The sequence below is a fragment of the Oncorhynchus clarkii genome, chromosome 9, assembly GCF_045791955.1.
Source record: "Oncorhynchus clarkii lewisi isolate Uvic-CL-2024 chromosome 9, UVic_Ocla_1.0, whole genome shotgun sequence".
Taxonomy (NCBI): Eukaryota; Metazoa; Chordata; class Actinopteri; order Salmoniformes; family Salmonidae; genus Oncorhynchus; species Oncorhynchus clarkii.
This window is the reverse complement of record NC_092155.1, coordinates 8,314,223-8,337,287: the sequence shown is the minus strand read 5'-3', so window position 1 is coordinate 8,337,287 and position 23,065 is coordinate 8,314,223. Positions and strand designations below refer to the sequence as shown.

At 46.2% G+C, this 23,065-nt stretch overlaps 1 protein-coding gene across 14 annotated transcripts in view; it reads left to right on the top strand.

The window, feature by feature from the left end:
* LOC139415820 (MUS81 structure-specific endonuclease subunit) overlaps positions 1 to 22,766 on the top strand; it is a 37,975-nt gene extending 15,209 nt beyond the window's left edge. The window contains exons 10-18 of one of the 14 annotated variants that reach the window (XM_071163948.1): positions 596 to 708; positions 816 to 935; positions 11,166 to 11,261; positions 13,232 to 13,372; positions 14,439 to 14,542; positions 20,161 to 20,244; positions 20,317 to 20,453; positions 20,942 to 21,681; positions 21,906 to 22,765. In XM_071163948.1, coding sequence (XP_071020049.1) covers positions 596 to 708; positions 816 to 935; positions 11,166 to 11,261; positions 13,232 to 13,372; positions 14,439 to 14,542; positions 20,161 to 20,244; positions 20,317 to 20,383 — 725 coding nt within the window. In that variant the 3' untranslated portion in view covers positions 20,384 to 20,453; positions 20,942 to 21,681; positions 21,906 to 22,765. Of the gene's footprint in view, positions 1 to 595; positions 709 to 815; positions 936 to 11,165; positions 11,262 to 13,231; positions 13,373 to 14,438; positions 14,543 to 20,160; positions 20,245 to 20,316; positions 20,788 to 20,850 lie in introns of all 14 variants that reach the window. The other 13 variants (XM_071163940.1, XM_071163941.1, XM_071163938.1 and 10 more) reach the window with 13 other exon arrangements.
* The last annotated feature ends 299 nt before the right edge of the window (positions 22,767 to 23,065 follow it).

Below are 23,065 nucleotides of genomic sequence, written 5' to 3'. Positions count from 1 at the left end.
TCCTCCTGGGTACTAAGAGTCTGTTTTCCCCCTGGGTACTAAGAGTCTGTTTTCCCCCTGGGTACTAAGAGTCTGTTTTCCCCCTGGGTACTAAGAGTCTGTTTCCCCCTGGGTACTACAAGTCTATTACAAGTCTACTATAAATACTTTAAATACTATAAATACTATAAATACTTTAAATACTATAAATACTTTAAATACTTTAATACTATAAATACTTTAAATACTTTAAATACTATAAATACTTTAAATACTTTAAATACTATAAATACTTTAAATACTATAAATACTTGAAATACTTGAAATACTATAAATACTTGAAATACTATAAATACTTTAAATACTATAAATACTTTAAATACTTTAAATAATATAAATACTTTAAATACTTTTAATACTTTAATACGTTAATACTTTTATACTTTAATACTTTTAATACTTTATATACTTTAAATACTTTAATACTTTAAATACTTTAAATACTTTTTGACAGGTTCTTTTGAATATCCACTATTTTAATTTCAACCTACTCTTCCTCCCTCTTTTTCCCTCTCTCTCCCTCTCTCTCCCTTTCTCTCATTCCCTCCCCCTCCAGGTCAGTTGCGTGCCCCTCCAAGTAGGGAGCTGGTGCTTGATTACATCATCGAGAGGAAGAGGATGGACGACTTGTGTGGTAGCATCATCGACGGACGATTCAGGGAACAGAAGGTGTGTGTGTGTGTGTGTGTGTGTGTGTGTGTGCAGGATTCATCAACATACTGCTTTTTCCCTGCAGTTAGTTTTCAGACATTTCATCCTCTCCACCTCTCTCTCAGTTTCGTCTGAAGAGGTGTGGTCTACAGAAGCCCATCTACCTGGTGGAGGAGTGTGGTTCTGCTGCTGCTCACCTGAGTTTACCTGAGACCACGCTACAGCAGGCTATAGTTAATACACAGGTACACCTGAGACCCCCCCCCCCTACAGCAGGCTATAGTTAATACACAGGTACACCTGAGACCCCCCCCCTACAGCAGACTATAGTTAATACAACCTGAGACCCCCCCCTACAGCAGACTATAGTTAATACAACCTGAGACCCCCCCTACAGCAGACTATAGTTAATACAACCTGAGACCCCCCCTACAGCAGACTATAGTTAATACAACCTGAGACCCCCCCTACAGCAGACTATAGTTAATACAACCTGAGACCCCCCCCCTACAGCAGACTATAGTTAATACAACCTGAGACCCCCCCTACAGCAGACTATAGTTAATACAACCTGAGACCCCCCCTACAGCAGACTATAGTTAATACAACCTGAGACCCCCCCTACAGCAGACTATAGTTAATACAACCTGAGACCCCCCCCCTACAGCAGACTATAGTTAATACAACCTGAGACCCCCCCCCCCTACAGCAGACTATAGTTAATACAACCTGAGACCCCCCCTACAGCAGACTATAGTTAATACAACCTGAGACCCCCCCCCTACAGCAGACTATAGTTAATACAACCTGAGACCCCCCCTACAGCAGACTATAGTTAATACAACCTGAGACCCCCCCTACAGCAGACTATAGTTAATACAACCTGAGACCCCCCCCCTACAGCAGACTATAGTTAATACAACCTGAGACCCCCCCTACAGCAGACTATAGTTAATACAACCTGAGACCCCCCCCCCTACAGCAGACTATAGTTAATACAACCTGAGACCCCCCCTACAGCAGACTATAGTTAATACAACCTGAGACCCCCCCCCTACAGCAGACTATAGTTAATACAACCTGAGACCCCCCCCCTACAGCAGACTATAGTTAATACAACCTGAGACCCCCCCCCCCCTACAGCAGACTATAGTTAATACAACCTGAGACCCCCCCCTACAGCAGACTATAGTTAATACAACCTGAGACCCCCCCCTACAGCAGACTATAGTTAATACAACCTGAGACCCCCCCTACAGCAGACTATAGTTAATACAACCTGAGACCCCCCCCTACAGCAGACTATAGTTAATACAACCTGAGACCCCCCCTACAGCAGACTATAGTTAATACAACCTGAGACCCTACAGCAGACTATAGTTAATACAACCTGAGACCCCCCCTACAGCAGACTATAGTTAATACAACCTGAGACCCCCCCTACAGCAGACTATAGTTAATACAACCTGAGACCCCCCCTACAGCAGACTATAGTTAATACAACCTGAGACCCCCCCTACAGCAGACTATAGTTAATACAACCTGAGACCCCCCCCCCTACAGCAGACTATAGTTAATACAACCTGAGACCCCCCCTACAGCAGACTATAGTTAATACAACCTGAGACCCCCCCCCCCCTACAGCAGACTATAGTTAATACAACCTGAGACCCCCCCCTACAGCAGACTATAGTTAATACAACCTGAGACCCCCCCTACAGCAGACTATAGTTAATACAACCTGAGACCCCCCCCCCCTACAGCAGACTATAGTCAATACAACCTGAGACCCTACAGCAGACTATAGTTAATACAACCTGAGACCCCCCCCCCTACAGCAGACTATAGTTAATACAACCTGAGACCCCCCCCCTACAGCAGACTATAGTTAATACAACCTGAGACCCCCCCCCCTACAGCAGACTATAGTTAATACAACCTGAGACCCCCCCTACAGCAGACTATAGTTAATACAACCTGAGACCCCCCCCCCTACAGCAGACTATAGTTAATACAACCTGAGACCCCCCCCTACAGCAGACTAAAGTTAATACAACCTGAGACCCCCCCTACAGCAGACTATAGTCAATACAACCTGAGACCCTACAGCAGACTATAGTTAATACAACCTGAGACCCCCCCCCTACAGCAGACTATAGTTAATACAACCTGAGACCCCCCCCCTACAGCAGACTATAGTTAATACAACCTGAGACCCCCCCCCCCTACAGCAGACTATAGTTAATACAACCTGAGACCCCCCCTACAGCAGACTATAGTTAATACAACCTGAGACCCCCCCCCTACAGCAGACTATAGTTAATACAACCTGAGACCCCCCCTACAGCAGACTATAGTTAATACAACCTGAGACCCCCCCCCTACAGCAGACTATAGTTAATACAACCTGAGACCCCCCCTACAGCAGACTATAGTTAATACAGCCTGAGACCCCCCCTACAGCAGACTATAGTTAATACAACCTGAGACCCTACAGCAGACTATAGTTAATACAACCTGAGACCCCCCCCCCTACAGCAGACAATAGTTAATACAACCTGAGACCCCCCCCCCTACAGCAGACTATAGTTAATACAACCTGAGACCCCCCCCTACAGCAGACTATAGTTAATACAACCTGAGACCCCCCCCTACAGCAGACTATAGTTAATACAACCTGAGACCCCCCCTACAGCAGACTATAGTTAATACAACCTGAGACCCCCCCCTACAGCAGACTATAGTTAATACAACCTGAGACCCCCCCCCCCCTACAGCAGACTATAGTTAATACAACCTGAGACCCCCCCTACAGCAGACTATAGTTAATACAACCTGAGACCCCCCCCCCCCCTACAGCAGACTATAGTTAATACAACCTGAGACCCCCCCCCCTACAGCAGACTATAGTTAATACAACCTGAGACCCCCCCCCTACAGCAGACTATAGTTAATACAACCTGAGACCCCCCCCTACAGCAGACTATAGTTAATACAACCTGAGACCCTACAGCAGACTATAGTTAATACAACCTGAGACCCCCCCCCCTACAGCAGACAATAGTTAATACAACCTGAGACCCCCCCCCTACAGCAGACTATAGTTAATACAACCTGAGACCCCCCCCTACAGCAGACTATAGTTAATACAACCTGAGACCCCCCCCTACAGCAGACTATAGTTAATACAACCTGAGACCCCCCCTACAGCAGACTATAGTTAATACAACCTGAGACCCCCCCCCCCTACAGCAGACTATAGTTAATACAACCTGAGACCCCCCCCCCCCTACAGCAGACTATAGTTAATACAACCTGAGACCCCCCCTACAGCAGACTATAGTTAATACAACCTGAGACCCCCCCCCCCTACAGCAGACTATAGTTAATACAACCTGAGACCCCCCCCCCCCTACAGCAGACTATAGTTAATACAACCTGAGACCCCCCCCCCCCCCTACAGCAGACTATAGTTAATACAACCTGAGACCCCCCCCCTACAGCAGACTATAGTCAATACAACCTGAGACCCCCCCCCCCCCCCTACAGCAGACTATAGTTAATACAACCTGAGACCCCCCCCCCCCTACAGCAGACTATAGTTAATACAACCTGAGACCCCCCCCCTACAGCAGACTATAGTTAATACAACCTGAGACCCTACAGCAGACTATAGTTAATACAACCTGAGACCCCCCCCCCCCTACAGCAGACTATAGTTAATACAACCTGAGACCCCCCCTACAGCAGACTATAGTTAATACAACCTGAGACCCCCCCTACAGCAGACTATAGTTAATACAACCTGAGACCCCCCCCCCCCTACAGCAGACTATAGTTAATACAACCTGAGACCCCCCCTACAGCAGACTATAGTTAATACAACCTGAGACCCCCCCTACAGCAGACCTATAGTCAATACAACCTGAGACCCTAAAGCAGACTATAGTTAATACAACCTGAGACCCCCCCCCCCCCCTACAGCAGACTATAGTTAATACAACCTGAGACCCCCCCCCCCCCCCCCCTACAGCAGACTATAGTTAATACAACCTGAGACCCCCCCTACAGCAGGCTATAGTTAATACAACCTGAGACCCCCCCCTACAGCAGACTATAGTTAATACAACCTGAGACCCTACAGCAGACTATAGTTAATACAACCTGAGACCCCCCCCCTACAGCACACTATAGTTAATACAACCTGAGACCCCCCCTACAGCAGACTATAGTTAATACAACCTGAGACCCCCCCCCCCTACAGCAGACTATAGTTAATACAACCTGAGACCCCCCCCTACAGCAGACTATAGTTAATACAACCTGAGACCCCCCCTACAGCAGACTATAGTTAATACAACCTGAGACCCCCCCCCTACAGCAGACTATAGTTAATACAACCTGAGACCCCCCCTACAGCAGACTATAGTTAATACAACCTGAGACCCCCCCCCTACAGCAGACTATAGTTAATACAACCTGAGACCCCCCCTACAGCAGACTATAGTTAATACAACCTGAGACCCCCCCCTACAGCAGACTATAGTTAATACAACCTGAGACCCCCCCCTACAGCAGACTATAGTTAATACAACCTGAGACCCCCCCCTACAGCAGACTATAGTTAATACAACCTGAGACCCCCCCCCCCCCCCCCTACAGCAGACTATAGTTAATACAACCTGAGACCCCCCCTACAGCAGACTATAGTTAATACAACCTGAGACCCCCCCTACAGCAGACTATAGTTAATACAACCTGAGACCCCCCCTACAGCAGACTATAGTTAATACAACCTGAGACCCCCCCTACAGCAGACTATAGTTAATACAACCTGAGACCCCCCCCTACAGCAGACTATAGTTAATACAACCTGAGACCCCCCCTACAGCAGACTATAGTTAATACAACCTGAGACCCCCCCTACAGCAGACTATAGTTAATACAACCTGAGACCCCCCCCCTACAGCAGACTATAGTTAATACAACCTGAGACCCCCCCTACAGCAGACTATAGTTAATACAACCTGAGACCCCCCCTACAGCAGACTATAGTTAATACAACCTGAGACCCCCCCCCTACAGCAGACTATAGTTAATACAACCTGAGACCCCCCCCCTACAGCAGACTATAGTTAATACAACCTGAGACCCCCCCTACAGCAGACTATAGTTAATACAACCTGAGACCCCCCCCCTACAGCAGACTATAGTTAATACAACCTGAGACCCCCCCTACAGCAGACTATAGTTAATACAACCTGAGACCCCCCCTACAGCAGACTATAGTTAATACAACCTGAGACCCCCCCCCTACAGCAGACTATAGTTAATACAACCTGAGACCCCCCCTACAGCAGACTATAGTTAATACAACCTGAGACCCCCCCCCCTACAGCAGACTATAGTTAATACAACCTGAGACCCCCCCTACAGCAGACTATAGTTAATACAACCTGAGACCCCCCCCCTACAGCAGACTATAGTTAATACAACCTGAGACCCCCCCCCCCTACAGCAGACTATAGTTAATACAACCTGAGACCCCCCCCCCCCTACAGCAGACTATAGTTAATACAACCTGAGACCCCCCCCTACAGCAGACTATAGTTAATACAACCTGAGACCCCCCCCTACAGCAGACTATAGTTAATACAACCTGAGACCCCCCCTACAGCAGACTATAGTTAATACAACCTGAGACCCCCCCTACAGCAGACTATAGTTAATACAACCTGAGACCCCCCCTACAGCAGACTATCGTTAATACAACCTGAGACCCCCCCCCTACAGCAGACTATAGTTAATACAACCTGAGACCCCCCCTACAGCAGACTATAGTTAATACAACCTGAGACCCCCCCCCTACAGCAGACTATAGTTAATACAACCTGAGACCCCCCCTACAGCAGACTATAGTTAATACAACCTGAGACCCCCCCCCTACAGCAGACTATAGTTAATACAACCTGAGACCCCCCCTACAGCAGACTATAGTTAATACAACCTGAGACCCCCCCCCCTACAGCAGACTATAGTTAATACAACCTGAGACCCCCCCCTACAGCAGACTAAAGTTAATACAACCTGAGACCCCCCCTACAGCAGACTATAGTCAATACAACCTGAGACCCCCCCCCCCCTACAGCAGACTATAGTTAATACAACCTGAGACCCCCCCCCCCCTACAGCAGACTATAGTTAATACAACCTGAGACCCCCCCCCTACAGCAGACTATAGTTAATACAACCTGAGACCCCCCCCCCTACAGCAGACTATAGTTAATACAACCTGAGACCCCCCCTACAGCAGACTATAGTTAATACAGCCTGAGACCCCCCCTACAGCAGACTATAGTTAATACAACCTGAGACCCTACAGCAGACTATAGTTAATACAACCTGAGACCCCCCCCCCCTACAGCAGACAATAGTTAATACAACCTGAGACCCCCCCCCTACAGCAGACTATAGTTAATACAACCTGAGACCCCCCCCTACAGCAGACTATAGTTAATACAACCTGAGACCCCCCCCTACAGCAGACTATAGTTAATACAACCTGAGACCCCCCCCTACAGCAGACTATAGTTAATACAACCTGAGACCCCCCCTACAGCAGACTATAGTTAATACAACCTGAGACCCCCCCCCTACAGCAGACTATAGTTAATACAACCTGAGACCCCCCCCCCCCCCCTGAGACCCCCCCCCTACAGCAGACTATAGTTAATACAACCTGAGACCCCCCCTACAGCAGACTATAGTTAATACAACCTGAGACCCCCCCCCCCCCCTACAGCAGACTATAGTTAATACAACCTGAGACCCCCCCCCCTACAGCAGACTATAGTTAATACAACCTGAGACCCCCCCCCTACAGCAGACTATAGTCAATACAACCTGAGACCCCCCCCCCCTACAGCAGACTATAGTTAATACAACCTGAGACCCCCCCCCCCCTACAGCAGACTATAGTTAATACAACCTGAGACCCCCCCCCTACAGCAGACTATAGTTAATACAACCTGAGACCCCCCCCCTACAGCAGACTATAGTTAATACAACCTGAGACCCTACAGCAGACTATAGTTAATACAACCTGAGACCCCCCCCCCCTACAGCAGACTATAGTTAATACAACCTGAGACCCCCCCTACAGCAGACTATAGTTAATACAACCTGAGACCCCCCCTACAGCAGACTATAGTTAATACAACCTGAGACCCCCCCCCCCTACAGCAGACTATAGTTAATACAACCTGAGACCCCCCCCCCCCTACAGCAGACTATAGTTAATACAACCTGAGACCCCCCCTACAGCAGGCTATAGTTAATACAACCTGAGACCCCCCCCTACAGCAGACTATAGTTAATACAACCTGAGACCCCCCCCCCCCCTACAGCAGACTATAGTTAATACAACCTGAGACCCCCCCCTACAGCAGACTATAGTTAATACAACCTGAGACCCCCCCCCCCCCTACAGCAGACTATAGTTAATACAACCTGAGACCCCCCCCCCCTACAGCAGACTATAGTTAATACAACCTGAGACCCCCCCCCTACAGCAGACTATAGTCAATACAACCTGAGACCCCCCCCCCTACAGCAGACTATAGTTAATACAACCTGAGACCCCCCCTACAGCAGACTATAGTTAATACAACCTGAGACCCCCCCTACAGCAGACTATAGTTAATACAACCTGAGACCCCCCCCCCCTACAGCAGACTATAGTTAATACAACCTGAGACCCCCCCCCCCCCCTACAGCAGACTATAGTTAATACAACCTGAGACCCCCCCTACAGCAGGCTATAGTTAATACAACCTGAGACCCCCCCCTACAGCAGACTATAGTTAATACAACCTGAGACCCTACAGCAGACTATAGTTAATACAACCTGAGACCCCCCCCTACAGCAGACTATAGTTAATACAACCTGAGACCCCCCCTACAGCAGACTATAGTTAATACAACCTGAGACCCCCCCCCCCCCCTACAGCAGACTATAGTTAATACAACCTGAGACCCCCCCCCTACAGCAGACTATAGTTAATACAACCTGAGACCCCCCCTACAGCAGACTATAGTTAATACAACCTGAGACCCCCCCCCCTACAGCAGACTATAGTTAATACAACCTGAGACCCCCCCTACAGCAGACTATAGTTAATACAACCTGAGACCCCCCCCCTACAGCAGACTATAGTTAATACAACCTGAGACCCCCCCTACAGCAGACTATAGTTAATACAACCTGAGACCCCCCCCACAGCAGACTATAGTTAATACAACCTGAGACCCCCCCCTACAGCAGACTATAGTTAATACAACCTGAGACCCCCCCCTACAGCAGACTATAGTTAATACAACCTGAGACCCCCCCCCCTACAGCAGACTATAGTTAATACAACCTGAGACCCCCCCTACAGCAGACTATAGTTAATACAACCTGAGACCCCCCCTACAGCAGACTATAGTTAATACAACCTGAGACCCCCCCTACAGCAGACTATAGTTAATACAACCTGAGACCCCCCCTACAGCAGACTATAGTTAATACAACCTGAGACCCCCCCCTACAGCAGACTATAGTTAATACAACCTGAGACCCCCCCTACAGCAGACTATAGTTAATACAACCTGAGACCCCCCCTACAGCAGACTATAGTTAATACAACCTGAGACCCCCCCTACAGCAGACTATAGTTAATACAACCTGAGACCCCCCCTACAGCAGACTATAGTTAATACAACCTGAGACCCCCCCCCTACAGCAGACTATAGTTAATACAACCTGAGACCCCCCCTACAGCAGACTATAGTTAATACAACCTGAGACCCCCCCTACAGCAGACTATAGTTAATACAACCTGAGACCCCCCCCCCTACAGCAGACTATAGTTAATACAACCTGAGACCCCCCCTACAGCAGACTATAGTTAATACAACCTGAGACCCCCCCCCTACAGCAGACTATAGTTAATACAACCTGAGACCCCCCCTACAGCAGACTATAGTTAATACAACCTGAGACCCTACAGCAGACTATAGTTAATACAACCTGAGACCCCCCCCCCCTACAGCAGACTATAGTTAATACAACCTGAGACCCCCCCTACAGCAGACTATAGTTAATACAACCTGAGACCCCCCCTACAGCAGACTATAGTTAATACAACCTGAGACCCCCCCTACAGCAGACTATAGTTAATACAACCTGAGACCCCCCCTACAGCAGACTATAGTCAATACAACCTGAGACCCCCCCCTACAGCAGACTATAGTTAATACAACCTGAGACCCCCCCCCCTACAGCAGACTATAGTTAATACAACCTGAGACCCCCCCTACAGCAGACTATAGTTAATACAACCTGAGACCCCCCCTACAGCAGACTATAGTTAATACAACCTGAGACCCCCCCCTACAGCAGACTATAGTCAATACAACCTGAGACCCCCCCCCCCCCCCCCTACAGCAGACTATAGTTAATACAACCTGAGACCCCCCCCTACAGCAGACTATAGTTAATACAACCTGAGACCCCCCCCCTACAGCAGACTATAGTTAATACAACCTGAGACCCCCCCTACAGCAGACTATAGTTAATACAACCTGAGACCCCCCCTACAGCAGACTATAGTTAATACAACCTGAGACCCCCCCCTACAGCAGACTATAGTTAATACAACCTGAGACCCCCCCTACAGCAGACTATAGTCAATACAACCTGAAACCCCCCCCCCTACAGCAGACTATAGTCAATACAACCTGAGACCCCCCCTACAGGAGACTATAGTTAATACAACCTGAGACCCCCCCCCTACAGCAGACTATAGTTAATACAACCTGATACCCCCCCTACAGCAGACTATAGTTAATACAACCTGAGACCCCCCCCCCTACAGCAGACTATAGTTAATACAACCTGAGACCCCCCCTACAGCAGACTATAGTTAATACAACCTGAGACCCCCCCCCCTACAGCAGACTATAGTTAATACAACCTGAGACCCCCCCTACAGCAGACTATAGTCAATACAACCTGAGACCCCCTACAATGTTTTGTGACTCCTGGCCCTGTTTTGTGACTCCTGGCCCTGTTTCGTGACTCCTGGCCCTGTTTTGTGACTCCTGGCCCTGTTTTGTTACTACTGGCCCTGTTTTGTGACTCCTGGCCCTGTTTCGTGACTCCTGGCCCTGTTTCGTGACTACTGGTCCTGTTTCGTGACTACTGGTCCTGTTTCGTGACTACTGGTCCTGTTTCGTGACTACTGGTCCTGTTTTGTGACTACTGGCCCTGTTTTGTGACTACTGGCCCTGTTTTGTGACTCCTGGCCCTGTTTTGTGACTCCTGGCCCTGTTTTGTGACTCCTGGCCCTGTTTTGTGACTCCTGGCCCTGTTTTGTGACTCCTGGCCCTGTTTCGTGACTACTGGCTATAACTTACCTTTCCAACTCTGTCAGGTGGTAGATGGCTTCTTTGTGAAGAGGGTCCAGGACGTGAAGGAGTCTGTTGCCTACCTCACTGTCATGACCCGATACCTCTCCAAGCTATACCAGGTAACTAACTATACACACACACACACACACACACACACTTGACCAGATGCCTGACCATGGCACTTCTGAAAGCCTATATCCCACTATAGCCTGAGGGATTTGCACAATAATTTTTCAGTTTAATTTCGGGAATTGATAAGGTGCAACGTAAAAAATCACAATCACCCGTCCTCAACCCAATTGAGATGGTTTGGGATGATTTGGACCACAGAGTGAAGGAAAAGCAGCCAACAAGTGCTCAGCATATGTGGGAACTCCTTCAAGACTATTAGAAAAGCATTCCAGGTGAAACTGGTTGAGAGAATGCCAAGAGTGTGGAACGCTGTTATCAAGGCAAAGGGTGGCTACTTTGAAGAATCTCAAAATATATTTTAATTTTAATTAACACTTTTTTTTTTTTTGGTTACAACATGATTCCATGTGTTATTTTATAGTTTTTATGTCTTCACTATTTTTCACAATGTAGAAAATAGGAAAAATAAAGAAAAACCCTTGAATGAGGAGGTGTAACTTTTGACTGGTGCTGTACACAAACACACAACCGACCAGAAACATCACCAAGCTATACCAGGTCTTGATACTGATGTTTAGGATTCTATATTATTTAGAATAGAATAAACATTTAAAACTAAAAAGTTAACTACAGCATTCAGCATTTGACTCTAGCCCCATACTGAATAGAATGATAATATAGTGGTAATGGTGATGTAATATAGTGGTAATGTAATATAGTGGTAATGTAATATAGTGGTAATGTAATATAGTGGTAATGTAATATAGTGGTAATGTAATATAGTGGTAATGTAATATAGTGGTAATGTAATATAGATGTGATGTAATGTAATATAGATGTAATGTAATGTAATATAGATGTAATGTAATATAGTGGTAATGTAATGTAATATAGATGTGATGTAATGTAATATAGATGTGATGTAATGGTAATGTATCTGTAATATAGTGATAATGGAATGTAGTGGTAATGTAATATAGCGATAATGCAGCGGTTATATAGTGGTAATGTAGTGGTTATATAGTGGTAATGTAATGGTAATGTAGCTGTAATATAGTGATAATGCAGCAGTAATATAATGTTGATATAGTGGTAATATAATGGTCATGTAGTGGTAATATAGTGGTAATGTAATAGAGGTAATATAATGGTAATGTAGTGGTTATATAGAGGTAATGCAGCAGTAATACAATGGTGATATAGTGGTAATGTAGTGGTTATATAGAGGTAATGCAATATAGCGATAATGCAGCGGTTATATAGTGGTAATGTAGTTGTTATATAGTGGTAATGTAATATAGAGGTAATGTAATGGTAATGTAGCTGTAATATACTGGTGATATAGTGGTAATATAATGGTAAATGCAGTGGTAATATAATGGTAATGTAGTGGTAATGTAATATAGAGGTAATGTAATGGTAATGTAGTGGTAATGTAATATAGAGGTAATGTAATGGTAATGTAGCTGTAATATAATGGTAATGTAGTGGTTATATAGAGGCAATGTAGCTGTAATATAGTGATAATGCAGCAGTAATATACTGGTGATATAGTGGTAATGTAACATAGCGATAATGCACCGGGTATATAGTGGTAATGTAGTGGTTATATAGTGGTAATGTAATATAGCGACAATGCAGCGGTTATATAGTGGTAATGCACTATAGAGGTAATGTAATGGTAATGTAGTGGTAATGTAATATAGAGGTACTGTAATGGTAATGTAATACAGCGACAATGCAGCGGTTATATAGTGGTAATGTAATATAGAGGTAATGTAATATAGAGGTAATGTAATGGTAATGTAGTGGTCATGTAATATAGAGGTCATGTAATGGTATTGTAGCTGTAATATAATGGTAAATGCCAACTCTGATGCTCTTCCCATGTGTTCATATATCTCATTATTCATCAAGTGGTATTCACTGATTTTCATCTTATTGTTTTCTGATTTAGAACCGTACGTTGGTCTGTCGCTCCAGGGAGCTAGAGGGGGATGGACAGAACGAGGAAGAGTGTGGAGGGAGGGAGAGAGAGGACCCCTCCTGTTCTCTCATCTCCTTCGCAGAGTTCAACCAAGGAGCTGTCAAGAACAAGGTGTTTGTTAATCATCTCTGTCTCTCTACAGTGAGAGGTGTTTGTTAATCCTCTCTGTCTCTCTACAGTGAGAGGTGTTTGTTAATCATCTCTGTCTCTACAGTGAGAGGTGTTTGTTAATCATCTCTGTCTCTCTACAGTGAGAGGTGTTTGTTAATCATCTCTGTCTCTCTACAGTGAGAGGTGTTTGTTAATCCTCTCTGTCTCTCTACAGTGAGAGGTGTTTGTTAATCATCTCTGTCTCTCTACAGTGAGAGGTGTTTGTTAATCATCTCTGTCTCTCTACAGTGAGAGGTGTTTGTTAATCATCTCTGTCTCTACAGTGAGAGGTGTTTGTTAATCATCTCTGTCTCCCTACAGTGAGAGGTGTTTGTTAATCCTCTCTGTCTCTCTACAGTGAGAGGTGTTTGTTAATCATCTCTGTCTCTACAGTGAGAGGTGTTTGTTAATCATCTCTGTCTCTCTACAGTGAGAGGTGTTTGTTAATCATCTCTGTCTCTCTACAGTGAGAGGTGTTTGTTAATCCTCTCTGTCTCTACAGTGAGAGGTGTTTGTTAATCATCTCTGTCTCTCTACAGTGAGAGGTGTTTGTTAATCATCTCTGTCTCTCTACAGTGAGAGGTGTTTGTTAATCATCTCTGTCTCTACAGTGAGAGGTGTTTGTTAATCCTCTCTGTCTCTACAGTGTCAGACAGTGAGAGAGGTGTTTGTTAATCCTCTCTGTCTCTATAGTGTCAGACAGTGAGAGAGGTGTTTGTTAATCATCTCTGTCTCTCTACAGTGAGAGGTGTTTGTTAATCATCTCTGTCTCTATAGTGTCAGACAGTGAGAGAGGTGTTTGTTAATCATCTCTGTCTCTCTACAGTGAGAGGTGTTTGTTAATCATCTCTGTCTCTACAGTGAGAGGTGTTTGTTAATCCTCTCTGTCTCTACAGTGTCAGACAGTGAGAGAGGTGTTTGTTAATCCTCTCTGTCTCTATAGTGTCAGACAGTGAGAGAGGTGTTTGTTAATCATCTCTGTCTCTACAGTGAGAGAGGTGTTTGTTAATCCTCTCTGTCTCTACAGTGTCAGACAGTGAGAGAGGTGTTTGCCAGACAGCTGATGCAGATCTCTGGACTCTCTGGTGATAAGGCTGTTGCTATACTAGAGCACTACAGTACTCTACACAGGTACCCCCCCCCCCCCCCACACACACACACAAAGCTGACCGCTTGGCTTTTCAATTCAAGGGGCTTTATTGACATGGGAAACATATGTTAACATTTGCCAAAGCAAATGAAGTAGATAATAAACAATAAATATGGGTTGTATTTACAATGGTGTTTGTTCTTCACTGGTTGACCTTTTCTCGTGGCAACAGGTCACACATCTTGCTGCTGTGATGGAACACTGTGGTATTTCACCCAGTAGATATGGGAGTTTATCAAAATTGGGTTTGTTTTCTAATCCTTTGTGGATCTGTGTAATCTGAGGGAAATATGTGTCTCTAATATGGTCATGCATTGGGCAGGACGTTAGGAAGTGCAGCTCAGTTTCCACCTCATTTTGTGGGCAGTGAGCACATAGCCTGTCTTCTCTTGAGAGCCATGTCTGCCTACGGCGGCCTTTCTCAATAGCAAGGCTGTGCTCACTGAGTCTGTACATAGTCAAAGCTTTCCTTAATTTTGGGTCAGTCACAGTGGTCAGGTATTCTGCCGCTGTGTACTCTCTGTTTAGGGCCAAATAGCATTCTAGTTTGCTCAGTTTTTTTGTTAATTCTTTCCAATGTGTCAAGTAATTATCTTTTTGTTTTCTCATGATTTGGTTGCGTCTAATTGTGCTGTTGTCCTGGGGCTCTGTAGGGTGTGTTTGTGTTTGTGAACAGAGCCCCAGGACCAGCTTGCTTAGGGGACTCTTCTCCAGGTTCATCTCTCTGTAGGTGATGGCTTTGTTATGGAAGGTTTGGGAATCGCTTCCTTTTAGGTGGTTATAGAATTTAACGGCTCTTTTCTGGATTTTGATAATTAGTGGGTACCGGTCTAATTCTGCTCTGCATGCATTATTTGGTGTTCTACGTTGTACACGGAGGATATTTTTGCAGAATTCTGCATGCAGAGTCTCAATTTGGTGTTTGTCCCATTTGACTAATTCTTGGTTGCTGAGTGGACCCTAGACCTCACAACCATAAAGGGCAATGGGCTCTATGACTGATTCAAGTATTTTTAGCCAAATCCTAATTGGTATGGCAAATGTTATTTTCCTTTTTATGGCATAGAAGGCCCTTCTTGGCCTTGCCTCTCACATCGTTCACAGCTTTGTGGAAGTTACCTGTGGCGCTGATGTTTAGGCCGAGGTATGTGTTAGGGTTCGTTCCTTAGGGGTCTTTCGTTGTCAATCATTGGTTCATTGGTGAAATTAGCATTATGACAATTTTCTTTAATTAAATTATTGAAAAACTTTTATTAATGCAATTGCAGACAGAAGTTGACAATCAGGAACAGGAACATAGCACGTTTCTGAGTAAGTTCTGCCCCCCCAACAAAAGGTCTTTATTAGTTAGTTTTATGAAACCAAAGTCCCGCCTTCGTGATGTCACTGACTTACATCATTACCTTTTTCCTCCTGAGACCAAAACCCTGCATCCCATGGCTATACACACATAGAGTTTATCTAAAAGCTTGGCAATAAATGTCCCCCAATAATCCCCCAATAAATGTCCCCCAATAAATGCCCCCCAATAAATGTCCCCCAATAAATGTCCCCCAATAAATGTCCCCCAATAAATGTCCCCCTCCCCCAAAGCTGGTTTATTGTGTAATGTCTGAGTCGCCTCTAATCTCCTACACGCCCCTGCAGAGTTCTGTCTCAGTCACACATTGAGTGAATGAGAAAACAACTGTGGAACCATTCTAAAAGCATATAATGAAAATATATAGTGTTAATCTGTAGTCTAGGACCCTATAAATGTAAGGAGCTTCTATTAATATAGGATATAAGAATAATTGATTATTCTAATACATCAAACATTTGTACAGCCACAAATCATGACCCCTAGGTGAATCCTGACATATGTATAGTTTTTTGTGTGCTCTAGGGCAACGGTGTCTAGATGGAATTTGTATTTGTGGTCCTGGCGACTGGACCTTTTTTGGAACACCATTATTTTGGTCTTACTGAGATTTACTGTCAGGGCCCAGGTCTGACAGTATCTGTGCAGAAGATCTAGGTGCTGCTGTAGGCCCTCCTTGGTTGGGGACAGAAGCACCAGATCATCAGCAAACAGTAGACATTTGACTTCAGATTCTAGTAGGGTGAGGCCGGGTGCTGCAGACTGTTCACCAATTCACTGATATATATGTTGAAAAGGGTGGGGCTCAAGCTGCATCCCTGTCTCGCCCCACGGCCATGTGGAAAGAAATGTGTTTTTTGCCTATTTTAACTTCACACTTGCTGTTTGTGTACATGTATTTTATAATATCCTATGTTTTTCCCCCAACACCAGTTTGTATAACAGACCCTCATGCGAAATTGAGTCAAAAAAGCATAAGAAGACTTTGCCTTTGTTTTGGTTGGTTTGTTTGTCAATTAAAGTGTGCAGGGTGAAATACGTGGTCTGTCGTACAATGATTTGGTAAAAAGCTTCTCTCTCGGTCTCTCTCTCTCTCGGTCTCTCTCTCTCTCGGTCTCTCTCTCTCTCGGTCTCTCTCTCTCTCGGTCTCTCTCTCTCTCGGTCTCTCTCTCTCGGTCTCTCTCTCTCGGTCTCTCTCTCTCGGTCTCTCTCTCGGTCTCTCTCTCTCCCGGGGTCTCTCTCGGTCTCTCTCTCTCTCTCTCTCTGGCGATCTCTCCCAAATCCCTGGCTCTCTCTGTGTCGATCCCTGGCTTTCTATGTGTCGATCTTTGGCTCTCTCTGATTGATTAGTTGATTGATCAGATAGTTGATTGATTGACTCTGCCTGCTGGCTCTGGAAGCACCATTTTGTCACAAAAAGTGCACTTCTTTTGACCAGAGTCCTATGAGGGAATAGGGTGCAATTTGGGGCGCACGTTAAAGCTGAGTATGTCGTCTCTCAGGCAAAGATGATTAATTGACCCATAGTTTCTCCTCCAGTCACTGACCCATAGTTTCTCCTCCAGTCACTGACCCATAGTTTCTCCTCCAGTCACTGACCCATAGTTTCTCCTCCAGTCACTGACCCATAGTTTCTCCTCCAGTCACTGACCCATAGTTTCTCCTCCAGTCACTGACCCATAGTTTCTCCTCCAGTCACTGACCCATAGTTTCTCCTCCAGTCACTGACCCATAGTTTCTCCTCCAGTCACTGACCCATAGTTCCCCCTCTAGTCACTGACCCATAGTTCCCCCTCCAGTCACTGACCCATAGTTTCTCCTCCAGTCACTGACCCATAGTTTCTCCTCCAGTCACTGACCCATAGTTTCTCCTCCAGTCACTGACCCATAGTTTCTCCTCCAGTCACTGACCCATAGTTTCCCCTCCAGTCACTGACCCATAGTTTCTCCTCCAGTCACTGACCCATAGTTTCTCCTCCAGTCACTGACCCATAGTTTCCCCTCCAGTCACTGACCCATAGTTTCTCCTCCAGTCACTGACCCATAGTTTCTCCTCCAGTCACTGACCCATAGTTTCCCCTCCAGTCACTGACCCATAGTTTCTCCTCCAGTCACTGACCCATAGTTTCTCCTCCAGTCACTGACCCATAGTTTCTCCTCCAGTCACTGACCCATAGTTTCTCCTCCAGTCACTGACCCATAGTTTCTCCTCCAGTCACTGACCCATAGTTTCTCCTCCAGTCACTGACCCATAGTTCCCCCTCCAGTCACTGACCCATAGTTCCCCCTCCAGTCACTGACCCATAGTTTCTCCTCCAGTCACTGACCCATAGTTTCTCCTCCAGTCACTGACCCATAGTTTCTCCTCCAGTCACTGACCCATAGTTCCCCCTCCAGTCACTGACCCATAGTTCCCCCTCTAGTCACTGACCCATAGTTCCCCCTCCAGTCACTGACCCATAGTTTCTCCTCCAGTCACTGACCCATAGTTTCTCCTCCAGTCACTGACCCATAGTTCCCCTCTAGTCACTGACCCATAGTTTCCCCTCCAGTCACTGACCCATAGTTTCTCCTCCAGTCACTGACCCATAGTTTCTCCTCCAGTCACTGACCCATAGTTTCTCCTCCAGTCACTGACCCATAGTTTCTCCTCCAGTCACTGACCCATAGTTTCTCCTCCAGTCACTGACCCATAGTTTCTCCTCCAGTCACTGACCCATAGTTCCCCTCCAGTCACTGACCCATAGTTTCTCCTCTAGTCACTGACCCATAGTTCCCCTCTAGTCACTGACCCATAGTTTCTCCTCCAGTCACTGACCCATAGTTTCTCCTCCAGTCACTGACCCATAGTTTCTCCTCCAGTCACTGACCCATAGTTTCTCCTCCAGTCACTGACCCATAGTTTCTCCTCCAGTCACTGACCCATAGTTCCCCCTCTAGTCACTGACCCATAGTTTCTCCTCCAGTCACTGACCCATAGTTTCCCCTCCAGTCACTGACCCATAGTTTCTCCTCCAGTCACTGACCCATAGTTTCTCCTCCAGTCACTGACCCATAGTTTCTCCTCCAGTCACTGACCCATAGTTTCTCCTCCAGTCACTGACCCATAGTTCCCCCTCCAGTCACTGACCCATAGTTTCTCCTCCAGTCATGCAGTTAGGGGTCAGAGGGCACCCTATTCCCTACTGGTTTCTCCGTTGATGTAGGTGAGATAGGGCTGGTTCCTCCGTTGTCGTAGGTGAGAGAGGGCTGGCTCCTCCGTTGTCGTAGGTGAGAGAGGGCTGGCTCCTCCGTTGACGTAGGTGAGAGAGGGCTGGCTCCTCCGTTGACGTAGGTGAGAGAGGGCTGGTTCCTCCGTTGACGTAGGTGAGAGAGGGCTGACTACTTTCAATTTTTTATTTATTTAATCTTTATTTATCCAGGTAGGCTAGTTGAGAACAAGTTCTCATTTACAACTGTGATCTGGCCAAGATAAAGCAAAGCAGTTCGACACATACAACAACACAGAGTTACACATGGAGTAAAACAAACATACAGTCAATAACACAATAAAGTCTATATACAGTGAGGGCAAATGAGGTAAGATAAGAGAGGTAAGGCAATAAATAGGCCGTAGTGGCGAAGTAATTACAATATAGCAATTTAACACTGGAGTGATTGATGTGCAGAAGATGAATGTGCAAGTAGAGATACTGGGGAGCAAAGGAGAAAAGAAATAAATAGCAATATGGGGATGAGGTAGTTGGATGGACTATTTACAGATGGGCTATGTACAGATGGGCTATGTACAGATGGGCTATGTACAGATGGGCTATGTACAGATGGGCTATGTACAGATGGGCTATGTACAGATGGGCTATGTACAGATGGGCTATTTACAGATGGGCTATGTACAGATGGGCTATGTACAGATGGGCTATGTACAGATGGGCTATGTACAGATGGGCTATGTACAGATGGGCTATGTACAGATGGGCTATGTACAGATGGGCTATTTACAGATGGGCTATGTACAGATGGGCTATGTACAGATGGGCTGTGTACAGATGGGCTATGTACAGATGGGCTATGTACAGATGGGCTATGTACAGATGGGCTATGTACAGATGGGCTATTTACAGATGGGCTATACTTGTGTTCTTGTTGACTAGAGATGGCATACCAGCAAGTCCTTTCTCTCTCTCCTTTCATCTCTCTCTCTCATCTCTCTCTCATCTCTCTCTCCTCTCATCCCTCCAGTCTGTTGAAAGCGTATGAGCAGTGCCCCAGCGACACAGAAAGAGAGAAACTACTCTCCTCCATCCGATATGGAAAACTAAAAAGGTGAGAAGGTATGAAAAGAACTGCAGACTTGATTTAATGGACTGCTTATTGTTGGTTCTGTTTGCATTTCAGGAACTTGGGTCCAGCTTTGAGTCGCACAGTTTACCAGCTCTACTGTACGAAAGGAGCACTGTCATAGACACACACACTCTCGCTCACACACACACACACACACACACCTCTACAACGTAGTGCTACTAGGTAGCCTAGTGGTTAGAGGCAGGTAGCCTAGTGGTTAGAGGCAGGTAGCCTAGTGGTTAGAGGCAGGGTAGCCTAGTGGTTAGAGTCAGGGTAGCCTAGTGGTTAGAGGCAGGGTAGCCTAGTGGTTAGAGGCAGGGTAGCCTAGTGGTTAGAGGCAGGGTAGCCTAGTGGTTAGAGGCAGGGTAGCCTAGTGGTTAGAGGCAGGGTAGCCTAGTGGTTAGAGGCAGGGTAGCCTAGTGGTTAGAGGCAGGGTAGCCTAGTGGTTAGAGGCAGGGTAGCCTAGTGGTTAGAGGCAGGGTAGCCTAGTGGTTAGAGGCAGGGTAGCCTAGTGGTTAGAGGCAGGTAGCCTAGTGGTTAGAGCAGGTAGCCTAGTGGTTAGAGCAGGTAGCCTAGTGGTTAGAGCAGGTAGCCTAGTGGTTAGAGGCAGGGTAGCCTAGTGGTTAGAGGCAGGGTAGCCTAGTGGTTAGAGGCAGGGTAGCCTAGTGGTTAGAGGCAGGGTAGCCTAGTGGTTAGAGGCAGGGTAGCCTAGTGGTTAGAGGCAGGGTAGCCTAGTGGTTAGAGGCAGGGTAGCCTAGTGGTTAGAGGCAGGGTAGCCTAGTGGTTAGAGCATTGGATCGAATCCCTGAGCTGACAAGGTACAAATGTCGTTCTGCCCCTAAACAAGGCAGTTAACCCACTACTCCCTAAGTCGTCATTGTGAATAAGAATTTGTTCTTAACTGACTTGCCTAGTAAAATAAAGGATAAAATAAAGTATTATTTTAAAAAGTTCCAGATATTATGTTTAAGAATGAATTAAAGTCTTGGCTGTAGTTTGGAGAAATATCCTTTGTTGTTGTTGTCACTGTTATAAATGCATTTATTACCCATAACTCCCAGAGCTGTTCCAGTTTATCACATTAAAGCATTTTCTGCTTAAAACAGCCCTAATATACTGAGTGCACAAAACATTAGGAACACCTACTCTTTCCATGAGACTGACCAGGTGAATCCAGGTGAAAGCTATTATCCCTTATTGATGTCACTTAAATCCACTTCAGTCAGTGCTGATGAAGAGGAGACGGGTTCAGTCAGTGCTGATGAAGAGGAGGAGACGGGTTCAGTCAGTGCTGATGAAGAGGAGGAGACGGGTTCAGTCAGTGCTGATGAAGAGGAGGAGACGGGTTCAGTCAGTGCTGATGAAGAGGAGGAGACGGGTTCAGTCAGTGCTGATGAAGAGGAGGGACAGGTTCAGTCAGTGCTGATGAAGAGGAGACGGGTTCAGTCAGTGCTGATGAAGAGGAGACGGGTTCAGTCAGTGCTGATGAAGAGGAGACGGGTTCAGTCAGTGCTGATGAAGAGGAGGAGACAGGTTCAGTCAGTGCTGATGAAGAGGAGGAGACGGGTTCAGTGCTGATGAAGAGGAGGAGACGGGTTCAGTGCTGAGGAGGAGGGACAGCTTCAGTCAGTGCTGATGAAGAGGAGGGACAGATTCAGTCAGTGCTGAAGAGGAGACGGGTTCAGTCAGTGCTGATGAAGAGGAGGAGACGGGTTCAGTGCTGATGAAGAGGGACAGGTTCAGTCAGTGCTGATGAAGAGGAGGGACAGTGGCGACACGTCATTCTGTTTTGAACCCTGCCTTTCAAGCTGAAAAAAAAATGTTATTTTGGCGTTGATTACGTGTGTCACACATCAGTTTGCAGAGAATGTAAACGGTGTAATAAAGCCGCATACAAACCATGGTCTCTTATTTGTTTTGTTTTCTTGAGTAAGGCAGCTCCAAAATACAGGTGTTTCAGTCTAGCTCAGCTGCTTTCTGTGGTGGTGGGGCTGCCAGAGGAAGATACGGAGCGTAGGGGTTGATGTTCTCTAGTTGAGCTGTGATTGGCCCAGTGTTCTGTCACTCATGAGGACCCTTCGTCACCGCAAAATCTACGGGGAGAGTTTGAAAATTCAAGCCCATTGGGTGCTGCAATAGCAGTTACATTAAGAAGTGCCCATCCAAGAAGGCTCAAGATCATTGGTCACAGATAAAATGACATCAGATCACGTGATATCTACCGTATCTTTGATGGGACTGATCATGTCAACATCATACTTTCTAAATCTTAGTTAGCAAGCGAGACAATCATCATGAATCACTTCGACAATCTACTGGCAAATATTTTTTAACCCTTGTCAAATGAAGATGAAGTATAGATCAAATGTATCGGTGCTCAGCGGCCAAAGAACATAAACAGCAGGGTAGCCTAGTGGTTAGAGTGTAGAGGCGGCAGGGTAGCCTAGTGGTTAGAGTGTAGAGGCGGCAGGGTAGCCTAGTGGTTAGAGTGTAGAGGCGGCAGGGTAGCCTAGTGGTTCGAGTGTAGAGGCGGCAGGGTAGCCTAGTGGTTAGAGTGTAGAGGCGGCAGGGTAGCCTAGTGGTTAGAGTGTAGAGGCGGCAGGGTAGCCTAGTGGTTAGAGTGTAGAGGCGGCAGGGTAGCCTAGTGGTTCGAGTGTAGAGGCGGCAGGGTAGCCTAGTGGTTCGAGTGTAGAGGCGGCAGGGTAGCCTAGTGGTTCGAGTGTAGAGGCGGCAGGGTAGCCTAGTGGTTAGAGTGTAGAGGCGGCAGGGTAGCCTAGTGGTTCGAGTGTAGAGGCGGCAGGGT